Source organism: Pseudorasbora parva, chromosome 15 (genome assembly GCF_024679245.1).
Source record: "Pseudorasbora parva isolate DD20220531a chromosome 15, ASM2467924v1, whole genome shotgun sequence".
NCBI lineage: Eukaryota > Metazoa > Chordata > Actinopteri > Cypriniformes > Gobionidae > Pseudorasbora > Pseudorasbora parva.
Window position 1 is genome coordinate 20,822,400 of NC_090186.1, and position 25,139 is coordinate 20,847,538.

Consider the following 25,139-nt stretch of genomic DNA (forward strand, 5'->3'; position numbering starts at 1 on the left):
GGAACATGACCATCGCGATGTTGTGGTCGAGACTCAATGATCTCTGTAAAGAGAGAGAGTCCCCTCTGCCACACCCCGATCTACCATCTCCGAGAGAGGTGGTACTTTGGCTGGTGGCCAGGGTGACCTGAGGGCGGTGCTGTGGTATTAAGAACCCCGACAATCATTCCTCGGGCCACCAGACCGTTCCTACGGTTTGCGTTCGAAGGGCGGGCATTTCAGTATTCCGTACTACCAATCGGGCTAGCACTGTCCCCTCGCGTCTTCACGAAGATTGTCTAGGCAGCCCTGGTGCCACTCAGGCAGCAAGGGGTTCGCATCCTGAACTATCTCGACGACTGGCTCATACTGGGCCACTCTCGGGACCGGGTGTGCGAACACAGAGACCTGGTTCTCCACCACTTAGCTCGTCTGGGCCTTCGGGTCAACTGGGAGAAGAGCAAACTCTGCCCAGTGCAGAGGATCTCTTTTCTCGTTATGGAGATCGACTCGGTCGCCATGTGTGCGCAGCTTACCGGCATGCGCGCACAGTCACTGCTGACTTGCCTCCGTCAGATAAAGAGCAAGAGTGCGGTTCCACTGAAACTGTTTCAGAGGCTCCTGGGGCATATGGCATCTGCAGCATTGCTTCATATGAGACCGCTTCAGCACTGGGTTCGCGATCGAGTCCCGAGATGGGCATGGCAGTCTGGCACGCTCCGGGTCCCAGTGACTCGGGCCTGCAGACAGACACTCACCCAGTGGTCGAACCTCAGATGTTGTTGTGTCAACAGATGCGTCCACCACGGGCTGGGGTGCCATGTGCAATGGACATGCAGCCACCGGCTCTTGGTCAGAGAGCCAGAGCCGCCTGCATATCAATTGCCTCGAGTTGCTGGCAGTAAGGTTTGCCCTGCACCGCTTCCTAGCGTTGTTGAAGGGTCAACACGTTCTAGTCAGATCGGACAACTCGGCCGCGGTCTACGCTCCCGCCGCATGTCTCAACTCGCCTGCCATCTCGTTCAATGGTGTCAGAAGCGGCTGAGGTCCCTTCGTGCTGTCTATATCCCGGGGATCCTGAACCGTGCAGCCGACGAGCTCTCACGGATTCAGCCAATCCCAGTCCAGGAGTGGAGACTCCATCCCCAGTCGGTCCAGCTGATCTGGGATCAGTTCGGGGACGCACAGGTAGATCTGTTTGCCTCCCACGACTCGTCCCATTGCAGCCTGTACTATTCCCTGACCGAGGGCACGCTCGGCACGGATGCACTGGCGCAAAGCTGGCCGCAGGGCCTACGCAAGTATGCATTTCCCCCAGGGAGCCTTCTTGCACGTGTTTTGTGCAAGGTCAGGGAGGACAAGGAGCAGGTCACGTTGGTCGCCCCGTACTGGCACGGTCGGACCTGGTTCCCAGAACTAGTTCTCCTTGCGACAGCCCCTCCCTGGCCAATTCCTCTGAGACAGGATCTCCTCTCTCAGAGACGGGGCACCCTGTGGCACCCGCGTCCCGATCTTTGGAACCTCCATGTATGGTTCTCAAGCTTGCGCAGGGCACTGGAAGACAGCCGAGTGGCGTTATTTCATTGAGACCCCCATTCGTCAGTCACTGACGTTACGTCGGAGTGACTGAACGAAAGGGAACGTCTCGGTTACGTATGTAACCCTCGTTCCCTGAGGAGGGAACGGAGACGTAACGTCCCGCTGCCACTTCCGCTGTCCCGCTGGAATGGCCGAGAGTTCAGTCTTGGCTCCTCAGCAGGTAACATAATGCGATTCATGCCAGCTACTTCCCTATATACCCAGGTGGGTAGGCGGAGTTACGCATGCAAATCTCGCATGCCCATGGCATTGGCACTGCCATTGGGCGTTTTCTAAGATCTCGAAGATGATTGGCTTCTAGGCGAAACCCCCATTCGTCAGTCACTGACGTTACGTCTCCGTTCCCTCCTCAGGGAACGAGGGTTACATACGTAACCGAGACGTTCTCTATTTTTAAAGTCCAGTATCAATGAAGATGATGTGTCAGTGAAGGATATGTGAAGAAACCTCTCCAAGCATTCTTCCCTGACGACAGGTAATTCATCACATAGGTGATGCAGTGGCGGTCAAAAGCTTCTTTGGAACATGCCCATTCACATCTACTGTGGAGAGATGGTTTCCTGCTGATGGAGAGCTTCTGGGACAGTGACATAAAAAGCACTTTCCAAACAACTTAAAAATAGTTGGTGACAAACATCCTTTGGAGTTTGTGCGCTAAGCTTGTGCCTTTCACTGCAATACTGGACAAAGATTTTAAAATAAACCTTTTGGTCCTAATGTTGGTGCTAGTAAAAGTTTAAGAGCTTATGAATTTGGTAATACTTCACAATAAAATCTAATTTGTTAACATTATTTAATGTATTGGCCAACATGATCTAACAGTGATGAGCATTTTTTTTTACAGTGTTTATTAATATTTGTTGACCTTGCTTAATAAAATATAGTTCAAAGCTAGTTAATGAAATGTATAGTCATTGTTCATCAATCAACTCAATCAACTTTATTTATATAGCGCTTTTACAATCACGATTGTGTCAAAGCAGCTTCACAGTGTCAAACAGGATAATATTGCGACAAAATTAGATTTGGCTGTACAGTCGTACTGGAGAAAACAGTGATGTTATCAGCTTATTTTAATTTATCATATAGCGACAATGTTGGCAGATCAGTATTATAGTTTATAGAATTAAATAAGACCTAATTCATATATTTTATTTGTATAATAAGTTGAATAACTTTAATCATATTTTTAGTGTCCCCAACTGAGCAAGCCAAGCCAAAGGCGACAGTGGCAAGGAATCAAAACTCCATCGGGGCATGATGGAGAAAAATAAACCTTGGGAGAAACCAGACTCAGTCGGGGTGCCAGTTCTCCTCTGGCCTATTAACACACCGTGTAAGATTATTATTCTGGCAACCTTACAGGTCGGAAATCATATTAGATCGGATTATTCAAAATTTTCAGGGTATCACGGAAGAGACCGATTTATTTAGGATGGGGCGTCAATTACACAAGAGTATGAATACATGAAAGATCGGAATTATTGCGCCGAAGACGGGTTTTGAGCATGTCGTGCCAGTGAGGCAAATTCGGAGGAGACACCATTTGACACGGCTCAGCAGACACTCCAGGATGCGTTGGTCATGTCCAGGCAGGTCCACCATCCGATCCGGACAGGGCCCAGATCCGGGATAAACCTCGGGATAAACAGAGAGACTAACATTAGCGTAGATGTCACTCTTTTTATGATGTAATGAGTACATCAGGTGTTATGGGAAGTGTTCCCGGTTCCGGCTGACCTAGTTAATGCAGCCTAACAATCAGTCAATTGACTTGAATAATGAAAGTTAAAAATGTTCTATGTGTATGCCATAGTAAAGAGATGTGTTTTTAGTCTAGATTTAAACTGACAGAGTGTGTCTGCTTCCCGAACAATGCTAGGAAGACTATTCCACAATTTAGGAGCTAAATAGGAAAATGATCGACCGCCTGCAGTTGATTTAGATATTCTAGGTATTATCAACTGGCCAGAGTTTTGAGACCGCAATCGACGTGATGGGGTATAATGCGTTAAGAGCTCGCTTAAGTATCGGGGAGCTAAACTATTTAGTGCTTTGTAAGTAATAAGCAAGATTTTAAAATGTATGCGATGTTTAATAGGGAGCCAGTGCAGTGTTGACAGAACTGGACTAATATGATCATACTTCCTGGTTCTAGTAAGAACTCTAGCTGCTGCATTTTGGACTAGCTGGTACGGTGGCCGGGAAGTGCAAAACAACATTACAGCGTGTGAAACACTTTTACAACGCTCGAGACAAATTTACATTTTGGAAAACATTTTTACCTCTCATAAAACACAATTACATGGGCAAAACACTTTTACCAAGGACGAAACAAACTTACATTTAAGAAAACAAATTTACATTAAGGAAAACAAATTAACAAGACGCAAAACACTTTTACCAGTCCCGAAACAAATTTACAATGACAGATTCTGACGGAAAGGGAACGTACCACACACCGGAAGTGACGGTGAAAGGTGTTGTTGTTGGTGGTGGTGAGAGCGGTAAATTTGTTTCGTGGTTGTGGAGTAACGTTAAATGCATGTTGTAAACAAAGTTTATGGTGACCGAACATGGACTCCGGACGAGGGATGTTTTGCCCTTTTTGTGGCAAACACATGAACAGCTTAACGCGGTTCTGCTTCGCGTGTGGTCGGTGTTTGGAGTTTTTGAAGGACGCGGAACAGACGGAAACACCAAACATACTGCATCAATGTGTGCAATATTTTAATGAGGGCCACTCGTACTCTGTAATCGTGGACATGATGTCAAGTCTACACGGTGTAAACATCAGCTTGAGGACTCTTAAAAGTAAACTAAACGAAGCCGGGTTGTACCGCAGAAAGAATTATTCCTCTCCAAACTCCGTGAGTAACGCCATCAGATTGGAACTTCGTGGACCTGGACAACTATTTGGCTACCGCACGATGTGGCAGGTACTTAAACAAAAGTACAATTTTCGAGTGAAGAGAGATGATGTGATGAATTTGCTCCGGGAGCTTAATCCTCGAGGGTGTGAGAGCAGAACCCGCAGAAGGTTTACTAGAAGAACCTACCACTCAATGGGACCTAACTATATGGGGCACGCAGATGGTTATGATAAGCTTAAGCCATTCGGTTTGGCCATATCGGGATGCATAGATGGATTTTCACGTAAAGTACTGTGGCTTGAATGTGGACCAACAAATAATAACCCAACAGTGATTGCTCACTATTTCATGTCATGCGTGCGAAACCTCGGTGTCATCCCCATGAGACTGAGGACTGATTGCGGCACTGAGAACGGCATAATGGCTGCAATTCAATGTACCTTACGCCACCATCACAGTGACTACTACTCTGGAGCGTCCAGCCACATGTACGGCTCATCTGTAAATAACCAGCGCATTGAGTCCTGGTGGTCTATATTTAGAAAGGGAAGGTGAGTGGTCTTCATAAAGGGTCATTGCATCTTTTGGTCATTCGATTTTCTTCTCAGGAAAAAGTATTTAAAAACAAAAATTGAGCACATTAAAGATCAATACAAAATGTAAAAAAAATATATAACCCGTCAGGAAAAGTAGTTGGTCTTGACAAGAAAATCGAATTACCAAAAGATGCAGACCATACATTTCATTACAACTAACCTTTGATTTTATTATTCAAGCGTATAAACAAGTACAACTACAATTTGTATCAATTTCTATAGGTCTCAGTTCTGGATGGAGTTATTTGCGGACCTTAGAGAAGCCGGATATTTTAACGGGAGTCATGAGCATCACTGCCTATTGAGATATTGCTTTGGTGATGTTATTCAGAAGGACTTGGATGAGTGTGTGAGACTGTGGAACAGTCACAGGATTCGCCCTTCCAGAACAGCAGCATGTCCAGGAGGAGTTCCCAATGAACTCTACTACTTACCACACAGGTGATACTTTAATCTGTTTATCAGCAAGCATGTATTATTCTAATGTCTTAGCTTAAATGGAAAGAAAAGCATTCTATTTATGTTTTCTATTTAACATAGGTTTGGCTCCAGAGATTGCGGATTTGAAATTCAACATGCTGAATTGGATGCCCTTCCTGAGGCTAGCCTGTCAATGACTCCTTGTGGGGACCCAAACATGCAGGAGTACTTGGACTTTTCCATGGAACACAATCAGTTACAGAAGCCGGAGAACTGGGAGTCTGCATCAGAACTGTACATGAAACTAAAAGAAATTGCTCAGCTATGAAATGATCAAAAGGGAGTTTTTTTGTAGTGGTGGAATACTGCTGTCTGTCTGAACAAATGTTTATGAATCTGTCACCCACGGCTTAATTGTTTTTAAGTGTGAACTAAATAAATCAAAAATAGTAATAAGTGTTTAGTACATTTTTGCAGTATAGAAAACAAGAACAAATCAAAAATAGTAATAAGTGTTTAATACATTTTTGTAGTATAGAAAACAACTTCATGAACTACTTGTTTATTTATCTAAAACAGTGATTCACAAAGGTATCCCAGTTTGAGAGTCACAGATCTAAAACATTTTCAAAATGTTAACTGTGAGGAAAAAAAAACAAAACATGCTCACATACTATTATATTATAAAAAACTATTTTGGCAACTGCACTTTAAAGTGAACCTTTAACACCAATGTTTCCAGACTCTTAAAGGGTTAGTTGACCCAAAAATGTGAATTGTGCCATTAATTCCTCTCCCTCATGTTGTTGGACTGCCGTCAGACCTCCATTCATCTTCAGACACAGATGAAGATATTAGTGTTGAAATCCGATGGCTCAGAAAGGCCTTCATTGACACCAATGTCATTTCCTCTCTCAAGATCCATAAAGGCACTAAAGACGTCGTTACAAAGCCCATCTCACTACAGCGCCTCTACAATCATAGACTTGATTTTAGCAACTTGCCTGCTAAAATCAAATCAAATCAAAAAATCAAATCATGTAAACATTATGTATACACAAAGATTCCTATTGGTTGATAACCACTAGAAAAAACATCTCATTACATCCTCCCACTTCATTCTCACAAGTTTTTTTTAACAGTTTGTTTAATTTGTGTCATTAGTGTTTATTCACCTGCAAGAGCTTGTTATGTTTTCTTATGGCACACCAATATAAGCTCTTGCAGGTGAATTAAGTAAAGCTCACACAATCAGCTGTGGGTCCTGGCACCTCAGTCAGTTACAGAAACAGCCCATAGCATGTAGCAATGTTGAGCTTATGTGCAGTCTTGCTGTATTTTCAGGTGAACAAAAGTGGTAAAATATCTATAACAGCAATATAAATGTATAATGTGTATGTGAATAAATAGTGAAATATGTGCTAGTAGTTTTATCACAATTTTGTGAGTTAAATTAAAAAAAAAAGTTAAATTGCCCTTTTCATGGTAGTGAAAGCATTGTAGCCTAATAGTATGCGAGTTGTTATTATTATTTCCAGTCAAGAAGTAAAGAAATAATTTTAACCCATGCACGCCTGAAAGCTCCTTTGTGTGCAACACCTACCTTTCGTCTTCCAGTTTGAGTTTGGGAGTACTTTGATTTTCTGGTTCAAAAACCTAAGAGCAAATTGATAAAATGTATCAACAATTTTCAACAGCTTCCATTATTGTTCCATGACCACATACAGCATATATCAATGCTGAATGGTTTACTATGTCACTGTATAATAGTTACTGCAAAATAATCAAAACAAACCTTTATCCACTAAAATATTGACCAGGACAAATATTGTATGCGTGAAATCAAATGCAAATCTAATAAATAAATACAAACATACATAAAAAAAGAAAAGAAAAATAACTGATGTACCAAAGTGTCAGCTCGATTGAATTCAGCTGTACTCCGTGTTGTAAAGACAATTTCGGAATCAGAATCTGAGTCTGAGGTATCGTCCACTGAAAAAAATAATCGAACAAACATTACATATCCACCAACAGAGTATCAAAATATGTATTAAATAAAAATTTAATTAAATCATGAGATCCACTAACCTCTTTTATAGTGTTTTTCTAGGCAAATGAAAAAAGTGATCCTGCAATATGCCTTTCCTATTTCCTTTTTATATTCTGCCAATTGAAATGGCCTTTCTGACCCAGGCACATGGACCACCTCTGAGCAGTCTGGATACAAAAGGACATAAGGTCCTTCGTGCATGTCCTTGTTAAATGTTCTCATTTTCTGTACAGCTTGTTTCAGTAGGTCAGGTGCTGCTACATCCGGGTCTGTAAATAACGGGAGTGTTTTCCCTCTTAGAGGTTTTAAATCAGTTCCACCAGATTCATGTGGCACCATCAATCCTACATTTATCTAGTAACAAAGATAATATATAATTAATGTATACAAATACACATAGGGTATTGCAAAATCGTATAGGACGGTGAATAACTTACCTGGACGTGCTTTCTTTCTTTAGGCTTGCATCTTCCTTTTGGCCCATAGTTAAAAGACTGTCTTTCTTTAGACTTGGAGCTTCTGTACTCCATGAACTGCTTGTATGATGGGCTTGGTTGTTCTGCTGAAATGGACAGAGTTCCGTTTCAAAACAGAAAATTATAAGCCGCTCAAAAAATATTATTAGCATTAATATTTTTTATTTACAATGCCTCAGATAGCTAGCGTTTTGCCACACTAAAAATAACAACTTACTTTGCTTAGCACTGTCCTGCTGTCGAGACGTCCCCGGTTTTTCCGTCTGTTCCGCGTCCTTTAAAAACTCCAAACACCGACCACACGCGAAGCAGAACCGCGTTAAGCTGTTCATGTGTTTGCCACAAAAAGGGCAAAACATCCCTCGTCCGGAGTCCATGTTCGGTCACCATAAACTTTGTTTACGCCATGCATTTAACGTTACTCCACAACCACGAAACAAATTTACCGCGCTCACCAACAACAACAACACCTTTCACCGTCACTTCCGGTGTGTGGTACGTTCCCTTTCCGTCAGAATCTGTCATTGTAAATTTATTTCGGGACTGGTAAAAGTGTTTTGCGTCTTGTTAATTTGTTTTCTTAAATGTAAATTTGTTTTCTTAAATGTAAGTTTGTTTCGTCCTTGGTAAAAGTGTTTTGCCCATGTAATTGTCTTTTATGAGAGGTAAAAATGTTTTCCAAAATGTAAATTTGTCTCGAGCTTTGTAAAAGTGTTTCACACGCTGTAATGTTGTTTTGCACTTCCCGGCCACCGTAAGCTGGAGTTTGTTTATTAAGCGAGCAGGGCAACCACCCAGTAGAGCATTACAATAATCTAGCCTTGAGCTCATGAACGCATGTACTAACTGTTTAGCATTTTGCATTGAAAGCATGTGCCGTAATTTAGATATATTTTTAAGATGATAGAATGCGGTTTTACAGATGCTAGAAACGTGGCTTTCAAATGAAAGATTGGTATCAAAGAGCACACCCAGGTTCCTCACTGACGGCGAGGGCTTGACAGAGCAGTCATCAAGTGTTAGACAGTATTCTCGGTTACTACTTGTGGAGCTTTTCTGTCCAATAATTAAAAATTCAGTTTTATCTGAATTAAGTTGCAGAAAATTACTATTCATCCAATTTTTTATATCAGCTATGCATTCTGTTAATCTTGTGAATTGGTAGGTTTCATCAGGGCGTGAGGAAATATAGAGCTGAGTATCATCAGCATAACAATGAAAACAAACGCCATGCTTCTTAATGATATCTCCCAGTGGTAGCATATACAGGGTGAAAAGCAACGGTCCTAACACTGAGCCTTGCGGTACCCCATACTGAACTTGTGATCGGTGTGACATCTCTTCATTTACTGCTACAAACTGATAACGGTCAGATAAGTACGATTTAAACCATGCCAAAGCAGTTCCACTAACGCCAACATAATTTTCGATTCTATTCAGAAGAATATTGTGATCGATAGTATCAAATGCAGCGCTAAGATCAAGTAACACTAATAGAGAGATACAACCACGATCAGATGATAAGAGTAAATCATTTGTAACTCTAATTAGAGCAGTCTCAGTGCTATGATACGGTCTAAATCCTGACTGGAAATCCTCACATATACCATTTCTTTCTAAAAAAGAACATAATTGTGAAGACACAGCCTTTTCTAGTATTTTTGATAGAAACGGTAGATTCGAGATTGGCCTGTAATTGACTAATTCTTTAGGATCAAGTTGCGTTTTTTTAATAAGTGGTTTAATTATAGCCAACTTAAAAGTTTTCGGTACATATCCTAATGTCAAAGATGAATTAATGATATTAAGCAGAGGATCTATGACCTCTGGAAGTATCTATTTTAATAGCCTAGTCGGTATAGGGTCAACCATACATGTTGTTGATTTTGATGATTTTACAAGTTTAGCCAGTTCTTCTCCTCCTATAGCAGTGAATGAGTGTAATTTTTCCTCAGTGACCCAGCAGTGCTCTGTCTGAAGTGATACTGTAATAGACGGCTGCATGGTTATAATTTTATTCCTAATATTATCAATCTTACTAGTAAAGAAGTTCATAAAGTCATTACTGCTGTGTTGTTTACAAACATCAGAAGCTGAAGCTTTATTTTTTGATAATTTAGCCACTGTATCGAATAAATACTTAGGGTTGTGTTTGTTTTCTTTTAAAAGAGATGAGAAATAAGCAGATCTAGCAGTTTTTATGGCCTTTCTGTATGCAATCATGCTCTCTTTCCACAAATTGCGAAAAACCTCTAGTTTTGTTTTCTTCCAGCTGCGCTCCATTTTTCTGGCTGCTGTTTTAAGGGCCCGAGTGTGCTCGTTGTACCACGGCGTTGGATTATTTGCTTTAATCTTCTTTAAGCGCCGGGGAGCAACTATGTCTAAAGTGCTAGTAAGGAGAGAGTCAATAGTTTCGGTTGCAGCATCAAGTTCATCTTGGCTATCTGTAATGCTGAGGAGATGGAACTGATGAGGAAGATTATGTACAAAGCAATCTTTAGTCGCAGCGGTTATCGTCCTGCCATATTTGAAGCGAGGGGATGGCTTTGCAGCCTTAGGTAAATTAAGTATACATGATATTAGGTAATGATCTGAGATGTCATCGCTCTGCTGCAGAATTTTAACAGTATCAACATTTATTCCATGTGACATTATTAGATCTAAAGTATGATTAAGGCGATGAGTGGGTCCCGATACGTGTTGTCTAACTCCAATAGAGTTTAGAATGTCTCTAAATGCCAATCCCAATGCGTCTTTTTCATTGTCTACGTGGATATTAAAATCCCCAACAATTAGTACTTTATCTACAGCTAATACTAACTCCGATACAAAACCAGCAAATTCTTTGATAAAGTCTGTATTGTGCCCTGGTGGCCTGTATACAGTAGCCAACACAAATGTCAGAAGGGATTTATCATTTACACTACACAGTGTTACATAAAGCACCAAAACTTCAAAGGAATTATATTTGAAACTAGACTTCTGAGTAATACTGTTAAATATTATTATAAATTACAGCCACACCTCCCCCTTTACCTTTCAGACGTGGCTCATGTTTTTAACAATAATCTCGGGGGGTGCACTCATTTAAAGTAATGTAATCATCAGGTTTTAGCCAGGTTTCTGTCAAACACAGCACATCTAAGTTATGATCTATAATCATATCATTGACAACAAGCGTTTTTGGCGAAAGGGATCGAATATTCAGCAACCCAAGCTTTATCAATTGTTCATCCGTATTATATCTGTTGTTTATTTGTTGGACATCAATTAAATTTTTACTGTTGAATGGTTTTGATGGTTTTTTGTATTTACTAATTCGGGGAACAGACACAGTCTCTATGTGATAATATCTAGGTGAAAGAGTCTCTATGTGCTGGGATTTAGCTGACTTTGGTGACGTGAGACAGCTAGCAGACGGTTGGTTTAGCCAGTTTGTCTGCTTCCTGACCTGGGCCCCAGTGAGTCAAGGTTTAGCTCTAAGACTATGTGCCAAATTACTAGAGAGAAGAGCAGCACCAGCCCAGGAGGGATGAATGCCGTCCATCTTCAACAGGTCAGGTCTGCCCCAAAAACTTTTCCAATTGTCTATGAACCCTATGTTATTTTGCAGACACCACTTAGACAACCAGCCATTTAGTGATGATAATCTGCTAACTATTTCATCACTCCTTTTCGTGGGGAGAGGACCAGAGAAATATACGGCTTTTGACATCGTACTTGCGAGTTTACACACCTCTTTAATGTTAATTTTGGTGATCCCCGACTGGCGAAGTCGAACATCATTAGTGCCAACGTGAATAATAATCTTAGAGAATTTATGATTAGCTTTAGCCAGCACTTTTAAATTTGCTTTGATGTCAGGCGCTCTGGCTCCCGGTAAACATGTGACTATGGTGGCTGGTGTCTCTATTTTCACATTCCGTGTAATAGAATCGCCAATAACTAGGGCACTTTCAACAGGATCCTCAGTGGGTGCGTCACTGAGTGGGGAGAACCTGTTTGATGTTCTAATCGGAACGGAAGAGTGGTTTTTTGATCCGCGACTATGCTTTCTCATCGTCACCCAGCCCTGCTGCGCGGGCTCAGCCGGAACCAAACAATGAGTGTTCACTAAGCTAGTCGCATCCAAAGCAGTATCTAAAGCTGTTACATTCTCACTACTCTCACATAAAGCTTGGATGCGTGTCTCTAAATCTGAAATCTTCTCCGTCAGCCTGATTAATTCCTTACATTTATCACATGTGAAGCCCTGTTCGCCAACGGAGATAGATATGCTAAACATGTAGCATGCAGTGCAAGTGACAATGACAGGAGAAGAAGACATGGCTTACCGTATTTGTTGATGAATCCAAAACTTACCACAGTTGTCTGATGGAGTCTTTTTAATAATCCAACTCACCACAGTTGTCTATAGAACTCAGAAAACAGGAGACCTGCATGCTGGGATGGAAAGCTACCAGGCTAGCGAAAAACTAACGTGTGGTAGTGATTTAGATTAAAAGCTAGTAATGTCAAATTTAAATTGATAGGCTATATTAAACACTATATGGTGATGAGTAAGCTATATTTAGCAGTGTAAATTACAAAGAAAATATATCAAATAGAGATTCAAACACAGCTATACAGAGCTACAAACACTGTGGTGGCAGCAGCAGCAGGCAGACAGACAGGAGCAATCGATCAGGAACAATCAATCAGCCAGGAGCAATCAAGCAGGGATCAATCAGCCAGGAGCAATCAAGCATTGTATTGTTAACATGCAAGTTAACAATACATTAAATAATTAATGCATATGTAACCCAGATGAAATAAGTTGTATAATATACATTAATACAAATTATCAGTGAGGCTCACAAAATAAATGATTGGAGATGTTAACAAATAATTTCCATAGAATAAATTGTAAAGAATAAATTATTTGTAGTATTTCAAAGTTGTTGTTTCAGCCAATCAGAATTCGGTTAAGACCGCCCACTCACTGACGCAACAGAAGGCGCGAGACAGGAAAAAAAGAGAGAAGAGAAGACGGAGGAAAACTCGCTAGATTTAATCATCAAGAAAATAGAAAAACTGATCAAAAAACTTGAAAATAGTGTTTAAAACGCTTCATATCCGTTGGAAGAGCAAGATATTGAGAGGATTTTGTTGTCATGTTACTCCTGTGACGATTGATGGGTTTATTACATCCTGTAATGCTGGACAGTGAATACACTCAAAAAAATTACTCTTTGAACGAACATAAAAAAATCATGGAAAGTATTTCCACATGATTAACTTGCTTTATTTCAGCATTATACAATTCTGTTATTCCAATTTAATGTACTTACGTTGGGTCAACTTTTGGGCACAGCTTCATTTAATAGTGTCAGCTCAACTACACAAATTTGTTATAATCTTGTTGTATTAGCTTAAAATCATTTAGTCCAAACTGCTAAAAAAAATCATGTCATTCCAACTAGATAAAGTAGGATAGAGAGGGATAGAACTGATGGCCATATTTATTTTATGGGAACTGTGTCACATGATTTTGTTTTCTTTATTTCTATAAAAACTATTAGTCAAGAACACTTGATCACTTGCTAATTGTAATATGCAAGCAATAATAAAGTATTTCTCGTGACTGGCATTAGCACAGTTACAGCTCATTGAGAACAGCACAGCTTAACCACAAGGTCTACACTTCACTATAATGGTAACCTCAAAAAAATCAACACAACATAACACAAGTTTTAAATGTCCAATATAACTGTCAAATATAACATCAAACATTAACAGTTCTTTCCCTTCACTAAAAAACACATTAAACAGCACTTTAGCTGTGTCTCATTTCGTTAAATTTCGAAGGCTGCGTCCTCCGGAGGACACGTCCTGTGTAGGATGCAGTATACGGAGTGTCCTCAATCAGAATTAAACGAGACGTCCTTCGTAGGACACACAGGCTGGAAGTATCACGTTGCTATGCCAACAAGTTCAGCCACGTTGCGCTCTCACGCGTTATATGAATGAAAATTATTTATAACTTGAAAATGACTATGAAATGTTTCTTGTCTTGACAGCAATGTACTGTTCTAAATGTTTAAAATGCACTACAGTTGTAATCCTGTTTACCACAACTATCTGTTTGAGGTAATAGAGCTTAAAAAAAAACAACAAAAAAAGCTTGAACTACTTAATTTAAACACCACACCTATGCTCGCATGTATATTTGGCGGTAAAATGTCAAGTAAAATGACACAAGTAAAAAACTAAAGATTTCCAGCTTTTATTTAAGCTTTTATTCATTTTATTTCAATAAACTGAGCAAACAGCTAGAATCATTTTTTTTTGGAGTGTACAAGATTGTATTGGCTAGATGTTTTTGTTACATGCATGGCATGCCCAAAGTAGTTGTTTTTTATTATTAAAACAACTTTAACTGTTTGTAGCAGATCCTCAGCCCAAGCACATGCTCTACACTTCACCACAATGGTAACGTCCAAAGACACTAACATAACACAAACTTTTAAATAACAACAAAACAAAACATTAAACATTAAAAAAGTCTCTCCATTTTCTCATCTCATTAGAAATGCATAAAATAGCACTTTATTTAAACATTTACTCTCCAAATTCAGCCCATTTGCAAAGCATGATGGGAAGTGAAAGTCTTGTTTGTTCGGCTTACTTGATTAAATCATGTTATTTCAAAATAAACACATCAAGTTATGTCAAAGAGTAACGGTTTTAAGTCAGTTTAACATGAATCAATTACATTTGAACCAGAAACCTGATATAATGGTGTTAAATCAAGATGAATTGCTTAAATAAAGTGAACAGCATCATAAGTTCAATTTTTTTAGTGTAGTAACGCAAATGTTTTTGTTTTCTTTGTTACTACTTTACTTATTTTGGCTAGACATTTCGTTTGTTGGACATATTAACTGAATTTAGAAATGCTTTGGAAAAGAAAAAAATGGCATTTAATAATTAAAATAGTTTTTTTGAAATGAAGACAGCGTTTGGAGTAAGGCCGGAGACACACTGCAAGCGTGGCGTTTCTGCTGCGTGTCAGCCGCGGGATGGCTGCGCAGGGTTTTCTCTGTCTTTGCACACCAGAAGCGTGTCTGACGCGGCGCTGCTGCTGCTGGGAAGCCTATACTTCATGTTAAATATAAATATTTTGCCTATTGATACAGCAAAGACAACGTCGGCAGTAGCCTATTGACCATACATATATATGGTATTGATGGCAAAATAGGCTACAGAATATTTCGTTCTGTATTGACAGGTTTAATATTTCAAAATCGATAATTATGTTGTTTTTTATTATTACAAGTAGGCCTATATCTGCATTTATGTTAACCTAAAGACTTTCAAACATGAAAATGTAATTTATTAATATGTATTCGTGTCAAAATGGCATATAATCATCTTTTCCTATGCTATTTTGCCTAGAAACGCTTCCAACACGCTCGCGTGTCGTGTGAAAAATAGGCGTCTCCTCTATTTGAAGCATGCACGCGTTTTCCGCGCAGCTCGGACCGCGCGTGAGCCGCGCGGCTGACGTAGGCAGTATGCAAGCGCTAACCGGTTAACATGGGAGCCGAAATAAAAACGGACACGCCACGCAGCCGAGACGCTCACAGCACGCTTGCAGTGTGTCCCCCAGGGCCGGTGCTAGCCATTTGGGTGCCCTAAGCACAAATGCTTGGCGGTGCCCCCCCCCCCCCCCCCCAACACCCCACCACCCAACCCACCCTACCCTATCCTCCCCTCCCCAAACAAACACCCACCCACCAAAGAAATAACTACCATTCAGAATTTCTTATTTAGGTTCTCTTTACTTCCAAAATAACTGCTGCAAATGAATAATTGAAACTGAACAATGTAAACACAGAAAGTTAAAAGTGCAAAAAAAAAGTTTTGTGTAAATAGAATAAGTCTATGAATTTTATAAAGTATGAATTTTAAAGTGCACGTTTTAAACTGCTAATAACCATGCATAACTGCACAGTACAAATTACTCAACAGAGGGACTACATCTCTATAAAGAGTCCATTCTGCTATTCTATAGAACTATATTAAACATTTTCACTACCATCAGTTGTCAGAGGCCCTACATAGGCACACGTCTACATTTCCTAGCTGCAAAATCAGCTTTCAGGTCATCATATGACAGTTTCTGAGCCACGTCCCCATTGATAACCACAAGACAAAATATTCAGGGATTCTACTGAAAACCAGAGGGAGTCTGGCACAGAGATTCACCTTTTTCTCGACTAATTTGGTCTAGGCCTATGTTTTGAAGTACTTAAATTGTCTGGTTGTAATTGGTTGCAATCACTATGGCACATCCAGTTAGAATGCAATAAGGACTCTGATGTTTCTTCTGTAACATTTATTTTCCACCATAAGTCGGGGCAAGTTTGTGGTTCTGAAAATATACATACAAATTGGTAAATAATAATATACAAAAGGATGCCAATAGCAGTACACATAAATGATGTGTAATTATGATAACAATGGACAAATAACAGTACAAAGTACTAAACTGTTACACAAGAAATGAAATCCGCACTTACTAGCCTATAAATTGTCATGTAGGCTTATTTTATCATCATGTAAGAATCCTGTTCTGAGCGGGGCTCGAACTCCCGGCCATAACGTCATTAGCGCCATTCCGGCTGCCTTTATGTAAACAACACAACGGTGCATTTACGGCATACACATTTAGCTCGCGAATGTACAACAAAGAATATAGCACTCATGGTAAATATATGTAAACATGTCTTATAATAATTATAGTACAGAGGAATACTCGTTCTCCATTAGAATTGTCTATGCACGATTGCGATAGATAAGGATCTATGCTACTAATACTTTCAGTTCGCGGTAAACTATGATTTTAAATAATCATAGTACATTATTATGTACACATGACAGTCCTTCATAACAGCCTATATTACTTTTGTATTGCATTTGTATATTAACATGCTTTTAGAAATATTTTATGTTATTTATACTAGTAGGCTAGCCTATTGTGATGATTTCACGACCCAGATTTTTTAGTGCCCCCCCAAGCACTTGGTGCCCTACGCGCAGTGCGTGATGTGCGTGTGCGGAGCGCCGGCCCTAGTGTCCCCGTCCTAAGTGCATGCACAATAATTAGTTCCCTGAGTCCACAAATAAAAGTAGACAGTTTATAGCTTATAATTATGTCTTGAACTTATCTGTGTAGCTAAAAATTACAGAGTATTGCGAGTTGTTTCCACTGTCTTACAGTTTTTGCCTGATGCTAAAAGTAAAGTAACACAACTTGCAAAACTGAACACCAATCAGGCAACCAAAAATAGGCCTCAGTGAGCCATTTTGAGAACTTTGCAAGCATTGAGGCCGGGGGAGAAAGAGAGAGAGAGAGAGAGAGAGAGAGAGAGAGAGAGAGAGAGAGAGAGAGAGAGAGAGAGAGAGAGAGAGAGAGAGAGAGAGAGAGAGATGGTCAAAGAGCTATACACAGAACAATATTCAGAACCATATTTCAGATGATATTAGAGCAACTTTGGTGGTTCATGTGGTAAGTAATGGCCAGACATTGAGGGAAGCTGGGCAGAGAGTTCACCCACATCTAAGCCGGTTCACAGTTGCATCCATCATAAGGATATTCAGATTGGAAAACAGCAACTCTCCATTCCAGACTGTATCTATCTACATACTGTACCGTATCACATTACTGTATTGCAAGTTGGCTAGTGCTCCATTAGTAACATTTTTTTTAAAAGTTTTGTGTAACATACAGTACAGTACATAGCACTGTACCATCGAGATTGTACTGTAGTGTGAAGTATAGTACTGTGATGTACAGTATTATGTCATTTGTAACATTTCAGTACTTTCATTTTTGGTTGTTGTAAAAACCTTTGTTGAAAAAAGAAACTATAAGTGTTGCATTGTTTCACAGAATGCTGTGGAGAACTGCAGTACGAAGTACTGACAATAATGTAAAAATGTGTACATTGAATGCAATGTAAGTTGCTTTGGATAAAAGCGTCTGCCAAATGCATGAATGTAAATGTAAATGCTAACTGATGAACTGAATAAAAACAGTGAAAATTAAAGACTACAGTGTTTTATATAAAGTAGACTAGTCTTTTCGCCCTGATATAAAAGTGTATTCATATGATGCAAGTGTGTATCATTTTGTCATCAGAGTTTCAATTTGACACAGATATGAATGGTATATTTCCCAGTGTTGTGTCATGTTTACTTGTGTGTAGAGTTTTGGCAATATGAGCGAAGTTTTGCAAAATGTGTTCAAGCAATGGGCAAAAACTGTAAAGGAAGAAGGAAAAAATGAGAAAACGTTGGCGCTTTTGAGAAAACATGAGAATGAGAAAATAGCCTAACTACGAAACTAAATAGGCTAAGTTTAGGCATAAACATTAGCTTATAATAATATGATTTTAATGTATATGTTGATTATGAAGAGTGAGCAGCATGAGTAAGATATAAGATTCACAATATGTTTGAGATGGGGAGTCACATGATTTTGACCACTTCAAGTTTTTTTTCTAGAAAGTCTTTCTTAAAAAAAATATTTCGTTTTGTATAAATTGTATTTTTATTTTAATCGATATTTCATCAATTAATTGCCTGTATATTAAATAAGAAGCAAACCAAGATCGTCTGGAATGGATTGACGTGCGTAGCTGGCCTGTTTCCTCTGCCTTTGAGTAAGGCTGAAGCTATAGCTCTTTCTGTTTTAATACATTTCTTGAATATATGTCTTAATTACAGTAGGCCTATATATTATTTGTGGCTGCACCGGAGTCCCTCATTACTAGGTTAAAGTTACACCACTGTCCTTATTAAGAGAAAATATGTCCTTTTAACTACATTATATCTTGTTAAGTTGTTATTACGACACAATTGAGTGGAAAATATAGACTATTATATAGGCCCTATGTTGCAGCAATGCGACATCGCACCTGTAAATAGGAAAAAAAAAACGTTTCCATTGTAATTTTGTGAAAATGTCCTTTTTCAAATTGCCTGAAAAACCACCTCCTGAGAGTGTAAAAACTTTTTTGCGATATCTGGTAATATGCAAAATTGCGATGCTGTTTGCAAATGTTCGTTAGAACTGTGGTTTCGGGGAAACACAGAATCGTTGAACTATGTTGGTAACAATGGAACTTAAAGGGTTAGCTCACCCAAAAATTAAATTTATGTTATTAATGACTCACGTGATTTCAGCAGTTTAGATTGCGTGTCAAACTGCTGAAATCACATAACATTGGTGATCCGAATCATTGATCGAGTCATTGATTCATGGCCATTTGAATCTTTATTTGAGGAACACGGAAGAGAAGACAATGCTGAATAAAGTAGTAGTTTTTGATATTTTGAACCAAAATGTATTTTCGATGCTTCAAGAGATTCTATTCAACCAACTGATGTCATATATCACTACTTTGATGATGTTTTTATTACCTTTCTGGACATGGGCAATAAAGTGGGAAGAGACTGCATATGCTCTGGGACTAAAATATAAAATATCTTAAACTGTGTTCCGAAGATGAACGGAGGTCTTACGTGTATGGAAGGACATTTGGTTAGGACATAGTCATTAATGAAATCAATTTCATTTTTGGGAGAACAAACCCTTTAAAATTCTACTGAATCTATCTCTTCCTGTCATTTGTACACATGAACACACTTTTCTGTAATTATTTAAAAAGTAAACCCAAGTAAATTTTATATTTGATGCTAATCTTCAAACAGACTTTCTAGCCTTTCACCTCTGTTTAAGACTATAGCAGCCAGATCCTTTCACGTTATGACCTTTTGACCTCCTCAGGCCTTTAATCAGGATAAATCTTCCCTAAAGACAATGGGGCAAACAGTCATTAACCTCTGCAGAAGTGGCGCACTGGTGCCTGACAGGAATAATGATCAGGCCAGCCTTGATTTAATGTAGTATTGGCATCAGTCTGAACATCCTTTAATAACATCACAAGGGACACATATACAGTACCTCGGCTCTGTTCCGGCGCCAAACAACAGTCAACAAACAAGTCTGCTATTCTGCTTTTGTCCCTCGTAAACCTTATACAAATGTAGGAGGTTAACCTGCCAAAATACTTTTTGCTGTGCCAGTGTAGATTTGGTTGACAAAACACTGAGGTAATAAAGCTGATTATAGGAAAAGTCTTCTCTTTTACTGTCAGGTTCTAGATCATAAAATATACATTATTTTACACAGAACCAATGCCATGAATGGAGTATTTTATTTCATTGAAGTTAATCACCTTTTTATGGCGTCATAGGAAAAAAAACTGAAAAGTCAGAAGAGGTTAGTCAGAAGTCTCAACACGTTTATTGAACGGTTATGCTCTTATAAATTTTTCATTGCATCATTTTGAATACACGGCTAGCTGTGCATTTAATAATTTGAATGCATGACGTGGAGGCAAAGAATAATGAGCAGAGTCCTATAAAGGATTATATAAAATGATGTGACATTTTAAAAATTCTGCAGAAATCACATGGATAATGCTTACATTAAGTGGTTTCTTACCCCACGAAGGGGATCGTAATGGAGCCATCGTTTGATGATTTTAAGTTTTGTGCAATAACAACTAAATTAGCTGATTGCTATTTATTTCCCCTAATGATAAATTGTATGATGGATCATTATTCTCTACATGCTAAACTATTATCAATATATATTAGAATTTGTCAGTAAATACAGACTTTCATGGCAGAGGTTTCTACTTGGTCATAGAGTCTATATTAGCCCTTTGCTTTGTGGGCAAAAATCCAATTTCTTAAAATATAAAATAAAATGATTAGATCCCAAAATCGGTGTGTACCATGTTCCTCTAAAGAGGCAAGGGAGGCAGTTTCTCTTCAAAAAAATAGATGAGCAAATAATCATTAACAAGTGTAGTAATGTGTAGACATTAAAAAGTGTAGTAATTTATCTAAAGTAGCAACCAACAGCAACTGCAAAGTTACAGCGAGATGCTGCGTCTTTCTTGCCTCCTCTGATACCTTTGACTTTGAACATATACCCCCTAATGCCGAATTCCCACTGCATGATTTTCAAGCTCATCAGATTACTGTTATTTTCACACTCCATGACTATCTTGGGTAGTATTCAGTTGCTCCGTGTTCACACTGCACAATGGATCAGTGACAGGGTTTCACAAGCACACACACGGAGAGGTGACAAGGAATAAACACGAGATCACACGTGTGTCAGATCAGAGTTCTCATGCAAGACTGGAATTTTTATTAAAAATAGTAGACTGCAGAAAGTTTGCAATCCAAATGGCCTGTGTGATGATTTGCAGTGAAAATTAGAAAAGAAAAAAGATTAATGACAGAGGAAATGATTGGAGAGATGCAGGGATCAAGGACCATGTTCTGCAAAGATAAATAAATCAGTTTGGACCCACTTTATATTAGGTGGCCTTAACTACTATGTAGTAACATTTTTATGAATCATTTGATACAATGCACTTATTTTGTACTTACATGTTTTTACATCGTACTTACATTTTTAAAAATACCTGCATGTAATTACGTCTGTAATTAATTTCTGTAGTTACATTTGTAATGACACAGTTGTCACTTCCCTTACACCTAACCCTACTCTTAAACGGACCCACACCACCACAACTGTCCCTAACTCTACCCGTATCCACCTCTATATCAGCAAAGGTGTTTTGCAATACAATTTGAACACAGTAAGTATATTGTACTTATTTTTTGATGTAAGTACATAGTACTTAAGGCCACCTAATATAAAGTGGGGCCGTCAGTTTGCAATGTGCTGCTTCTGCGGCTGGTCAAGCAAATGTTTGTGCTTTGTTTCTGTTTTTTTTTTTATAATTGTTAATATATTGGTAAGACTTTAGAATAATGGTCCGTTATTAATAGATAACTATGCAGGAAGTAATGAAGGACTAATAAGTAGCACTACATTAACACTTCAGCTACTACTATTAACTAATATAGAAACAAGCTGAACTAATCAGTAAGTAACATCGAATTTAGGAGATAGTTCCTTAATAAGTAATCAATAATTACTGAGATTAACCTCATTAATGACTATTAACTATAACTGACCAATTATCACACTATTTTGTGTCTGATATGTAATTAATCATATTCTTTACTCTGAATAAAGTCATACAATTCATCACTTATTACTTAAGTGTTACCTAGTCATTATGCAGGAGCTACTAGTGATCTGCACCATTATTGGAAATATTATTGGAAATAAGTGAAAATATGGTTTTTCACTTTAAATTAAAGGGGGGGGGGGGTGAAACACTCAGTTTTAGTCAGTGTCATGTCAATCTTGAGTACCTATAGAGTAGCATTGCATCCTGCATATCTCCGAAAAGTCTTTATTTTTTTTATAATTATATAAGAAAGATGCGCTGTTCCGAGTCTTTCCGAAAAAAGCCGAGCGGGTGGGGGCGTGTCGTGTGAGCGGAGCTAAATAATGACGTGTGCTCGCTGCTGCTATTGTGTTGAGTCGAGTGCGTCGTAAAGCTGTGTCATCCCTAACAGTGGGAAAAAAACTTTATTCAAAATAAAAATATGGCTTTTAATCAGATACAGCCATACATCTATGATCCGGAATCAGACCCAGAGGCTGCAGTTGAACAGGAGCAGCAGCAAAAACGACTAGAGCAGGACGTCTCTATGTGGTACAAGTTATACACTAACTATATAATATGCTTAGCGGCTTGTGTTATTTACATATTTATACTTGAATTATATTGTCGTATTTTTTTCTTTGAAGGTGTACATGTGGGAAGTGCAGTTGTGCACGTGTGTTTGTGTGTTTACGCGTGGTTTGTGTAGACAGTAAGCGGACTGGTTTTGCACGGCAGGCTAAGTTAGTGTTTACATAGAAAGACACGGAATAGTAGCGCATTTGAATGAAGAAGCGTGCTTATTTAGTTCAACATATTTCCCCCCTCTTTGTGTATTGTTGTTTGGAGTGCTTTTACAATACACAAACATAAAGTTACACATATAGTGGCCAGCTAAACAAATGTACACGCACTACACATCGCATGCTCCATTGATCAATTAACTATACGTGATCATGTTTGGGCTACTTGATGAGCATAGGCAAAAACACAGACATTTGAAGTAGTCTAACTCACCGCCCGCGGTACTAACGTTGGGACCTTTATCGTTGGGACTGCTCCATCCTTCAGCATTAGGCGATCTGAAAATCCGGCGTCGAGCTGGGCCTTGTTTATGAAACAGTCGGCACCGAAATGCAGCGAACAGATATAAACATTCGCGCAACTCAGTTGCTGATCCGGAAAAGCAAATTACATCCACTGTTGCCTTAACGTGGGGTTTTTGGGGAATCTGTGCAGGACTGTCTTGGTCTGGCAACCAAAAACGCACTTTTTTGGTGACATTGTTATGTGCACATCACCTGTGCAGCAGCCTACGAGCCAGCGCTTTGATGGGCGTAGCCTGTTACTTTCGCTCTCTCCCTCTCTCTCTCTCACGCGCTTCCGGTAGAATTGTCCGTAAGGCCCATACAAGGAAATTCCGCCCCCATTAACGTCAAAGGGGACGCATGATCTCAAAAAACTTGCCGAAACTTATGACTAACCGGAAGTAGTATTTTTGACAAAGAAATACTCCCATCAAATGTCCACCTTAACTTTTGAAACTTTGTCTATGTTTAGTATGGGATTCCAAGTCTTTAACAGTGTAAAAAGATCAGTATGCATGAAACAGCATTTCACCCCCCCTTTAATAGTCTAGATCACCATTAGTCCTTGAAGAGTGATTGGGTACTTGAGTAATTAGTGATGCATTTTATTACTTTATTCAGAGTAACAAAGGACAATTTAATATAATGGTCCAGATCATTTGAAGTTCCTGCATAATGACTAGGTAACACTTAAGTAATTAGTGATGCATTTTATGACAACCCAGTCACACGGCAATTCGTGATATGGTCACGTAAATTAATCTATTTATTCGTGGCAGGGACACGTTTATTTCGTTATTTTCGTAAATCCAGCACGTTTCTCAAACTAATGCATTTCAATTGGATGCATCTTTCGTGCAATAGCACGATTCTTTCTGAGAGTCGGGCAGCAGCAGGGAAGCTGTTTAATCAACATTTATTCACGAGATCTTATCACGGTTTATATATGTTAATTATGTATTATTTTCTCGGTCTTTTTCGGTAATTATTTCGAAGCTGGGTTGCTTTGCTGTTTATTGACATTTTTAAGACTATACAACGCTACATCTATCAACATTTATTTCGATGTTATCATTGTATTCATTCATTTCTTTATTTTAATAATATTATTTCGGTCTTATTACCGGTGAAATATTACAGTAAGCCAGAACATTGTCCGAGTGGGGCTTTTATTTAAACTATAGTGTCTATATTGTTTACACTATATGTGTAAAAGTAATGTGTCAAGGACTTGATATTAAATTCTGTAATTTTAAACATTCAAATAAAAAATAAAAAAACCATTGCGCTTCTTACAGCAAAAAGGTAGGCCTACATGTTGTCACTATACAATAAGTTGACGTTGCTCAGTTTATATATATATATATATATATATATATATATATATATATATATATATATATATATATATATATATATATATATATATATATATATATATATGCTCCACTCCAAGGAGTTTCTTCTGATGCCCTGTTGAAATAATAAAAATAATTTTAATTTATTTAATTTATTTTTTCGGTCGGCTTTTTTTTTTTTTTTTTTTTTTTTTTTTTTTTTTTTACAATATCCGGATGATACGGCGCTCTCCTCAATTACTTCCCCTCTGGAGTCGTTGATTAAGGTAGGCTACAATTATTACTTTTCATGAACAAGCCTATATTATATAATTCGATTAAATAGGCTAACGTTACATGCAAAAGTGTAGTCAAGTATGTAACGTTATGTTGTATTGTCATGACTGCATTATGCCCTATTTGATTTTTGTGTGACATTGCTTTGATGTTTCCATTTGTCTGATATAAAACCTTTTAAAATGCTTACTGCACAATATTCGGTTCAGGTTTTTACGGCTGTAATCCTGCAACGTAATCGTGTTTAATTATCCGGACTTCTTTCAGTGGA

At 38.7% G+C, this 25,139-nt stretch overlaps 2 protein-coding genes across 2 annotated transcripts; one reads left to right on the forward strand and one right to left on the reverse strand.

Annotated features, from left to right (window-relative positions):
• The first annotated feature begins 2,524 nt into the window (after window positions 1-2,524).
• LOC137041880 (uncharacterized) lies at window positions 2,525-5,923 on the forward strand. Its single transcript, XM_067418555.1, has 3 exons — window positions 2,525-5,002; window positions 5,270-5,488; window positions 5,588-5,923. The coding sequence occupies exons 1-3, from the start codon at window positions 4,155-4,157 to the stop codon at window positions 5,793-5,795; spliced, it is 1,275 nt and encodes a 424-aa protein (XP_067274656.1). The 5' UTR covers window positions 2,525-4,154; the 3' UTR covers window positions 5,796-5,923.
• A 971-nt stretch (window positions 5,924-6,894) lies between these two features.
• On the reverse strand, window positions 6,895-9,188 carry LOC137041881 (uncharacterized). The gene is made up of 5 exons (XM_067418556.1): window positions 8,214-9,188; window positions 7,958-8,082; window positions 7,559-7,874; window positions 7,377-7,462; window positions 6,895-7,123 (listed from the first exon to the last, which is right to left on the reverse strand). Exons 1-5 carry the CDS (start codon window positions 8,371-8,373, stop codon window positions 7,067-7,069), a joined length of 744 nt encoding a protein of 247 aa, XP_067274657.1. The 5' UTR covers window positions 8,374-9,188; the 3' UTR covers window positions 6,895-7,066.
• Window positions 9,189-25,139: the final 15,951 nt, after the last annotated feature.

Bases quoted from the DNA above. Each gene is read 5' to 3' on its own strand.
- LOC137041880 (XM_067418555.1), top strand. From the start codon at position 4,155: ATGGACTCCGGACGAGGGATGTTTTGCCCTTTTTGTGGCAAACACATG. The intron at 5,003-5,269 runs GTGAGTGGTCTT...CAATTTCTATAG, and splicing joins TCTATATTTAGAAAGGGAAG to GTCTCAGTTCTGGATGGAGT. The intron at 5,489-5,587 runs GTGATACTTTAA...TATTTAACATAG, and splicing joins CTCTACTACTTACCACACAG to GTTTGGCTCCAGAGATTGCG.
- LOC137041881 (XM_067418556.1), bottom strand. From the start codon at position 8,373: ATGGACTCCGGACGAGGGATGTTTTGCCCTTTTTGTGGCAAACACATG. The intron at 7,875-7,957 runs GTAAGTTATTCA...CTTTGTTACTAG, and splicing joins AAGAAAGAAAGCACGTCCAG to ATAAATGTAGGATTGATGGT. The intron at 7,124-7,376 runs GTACATCAGTTA...ATTTGCTCTTAG, and splicing joins TCAATCGAGCTGACACTTTG to GTTTTTGAACCAGAAAATCA.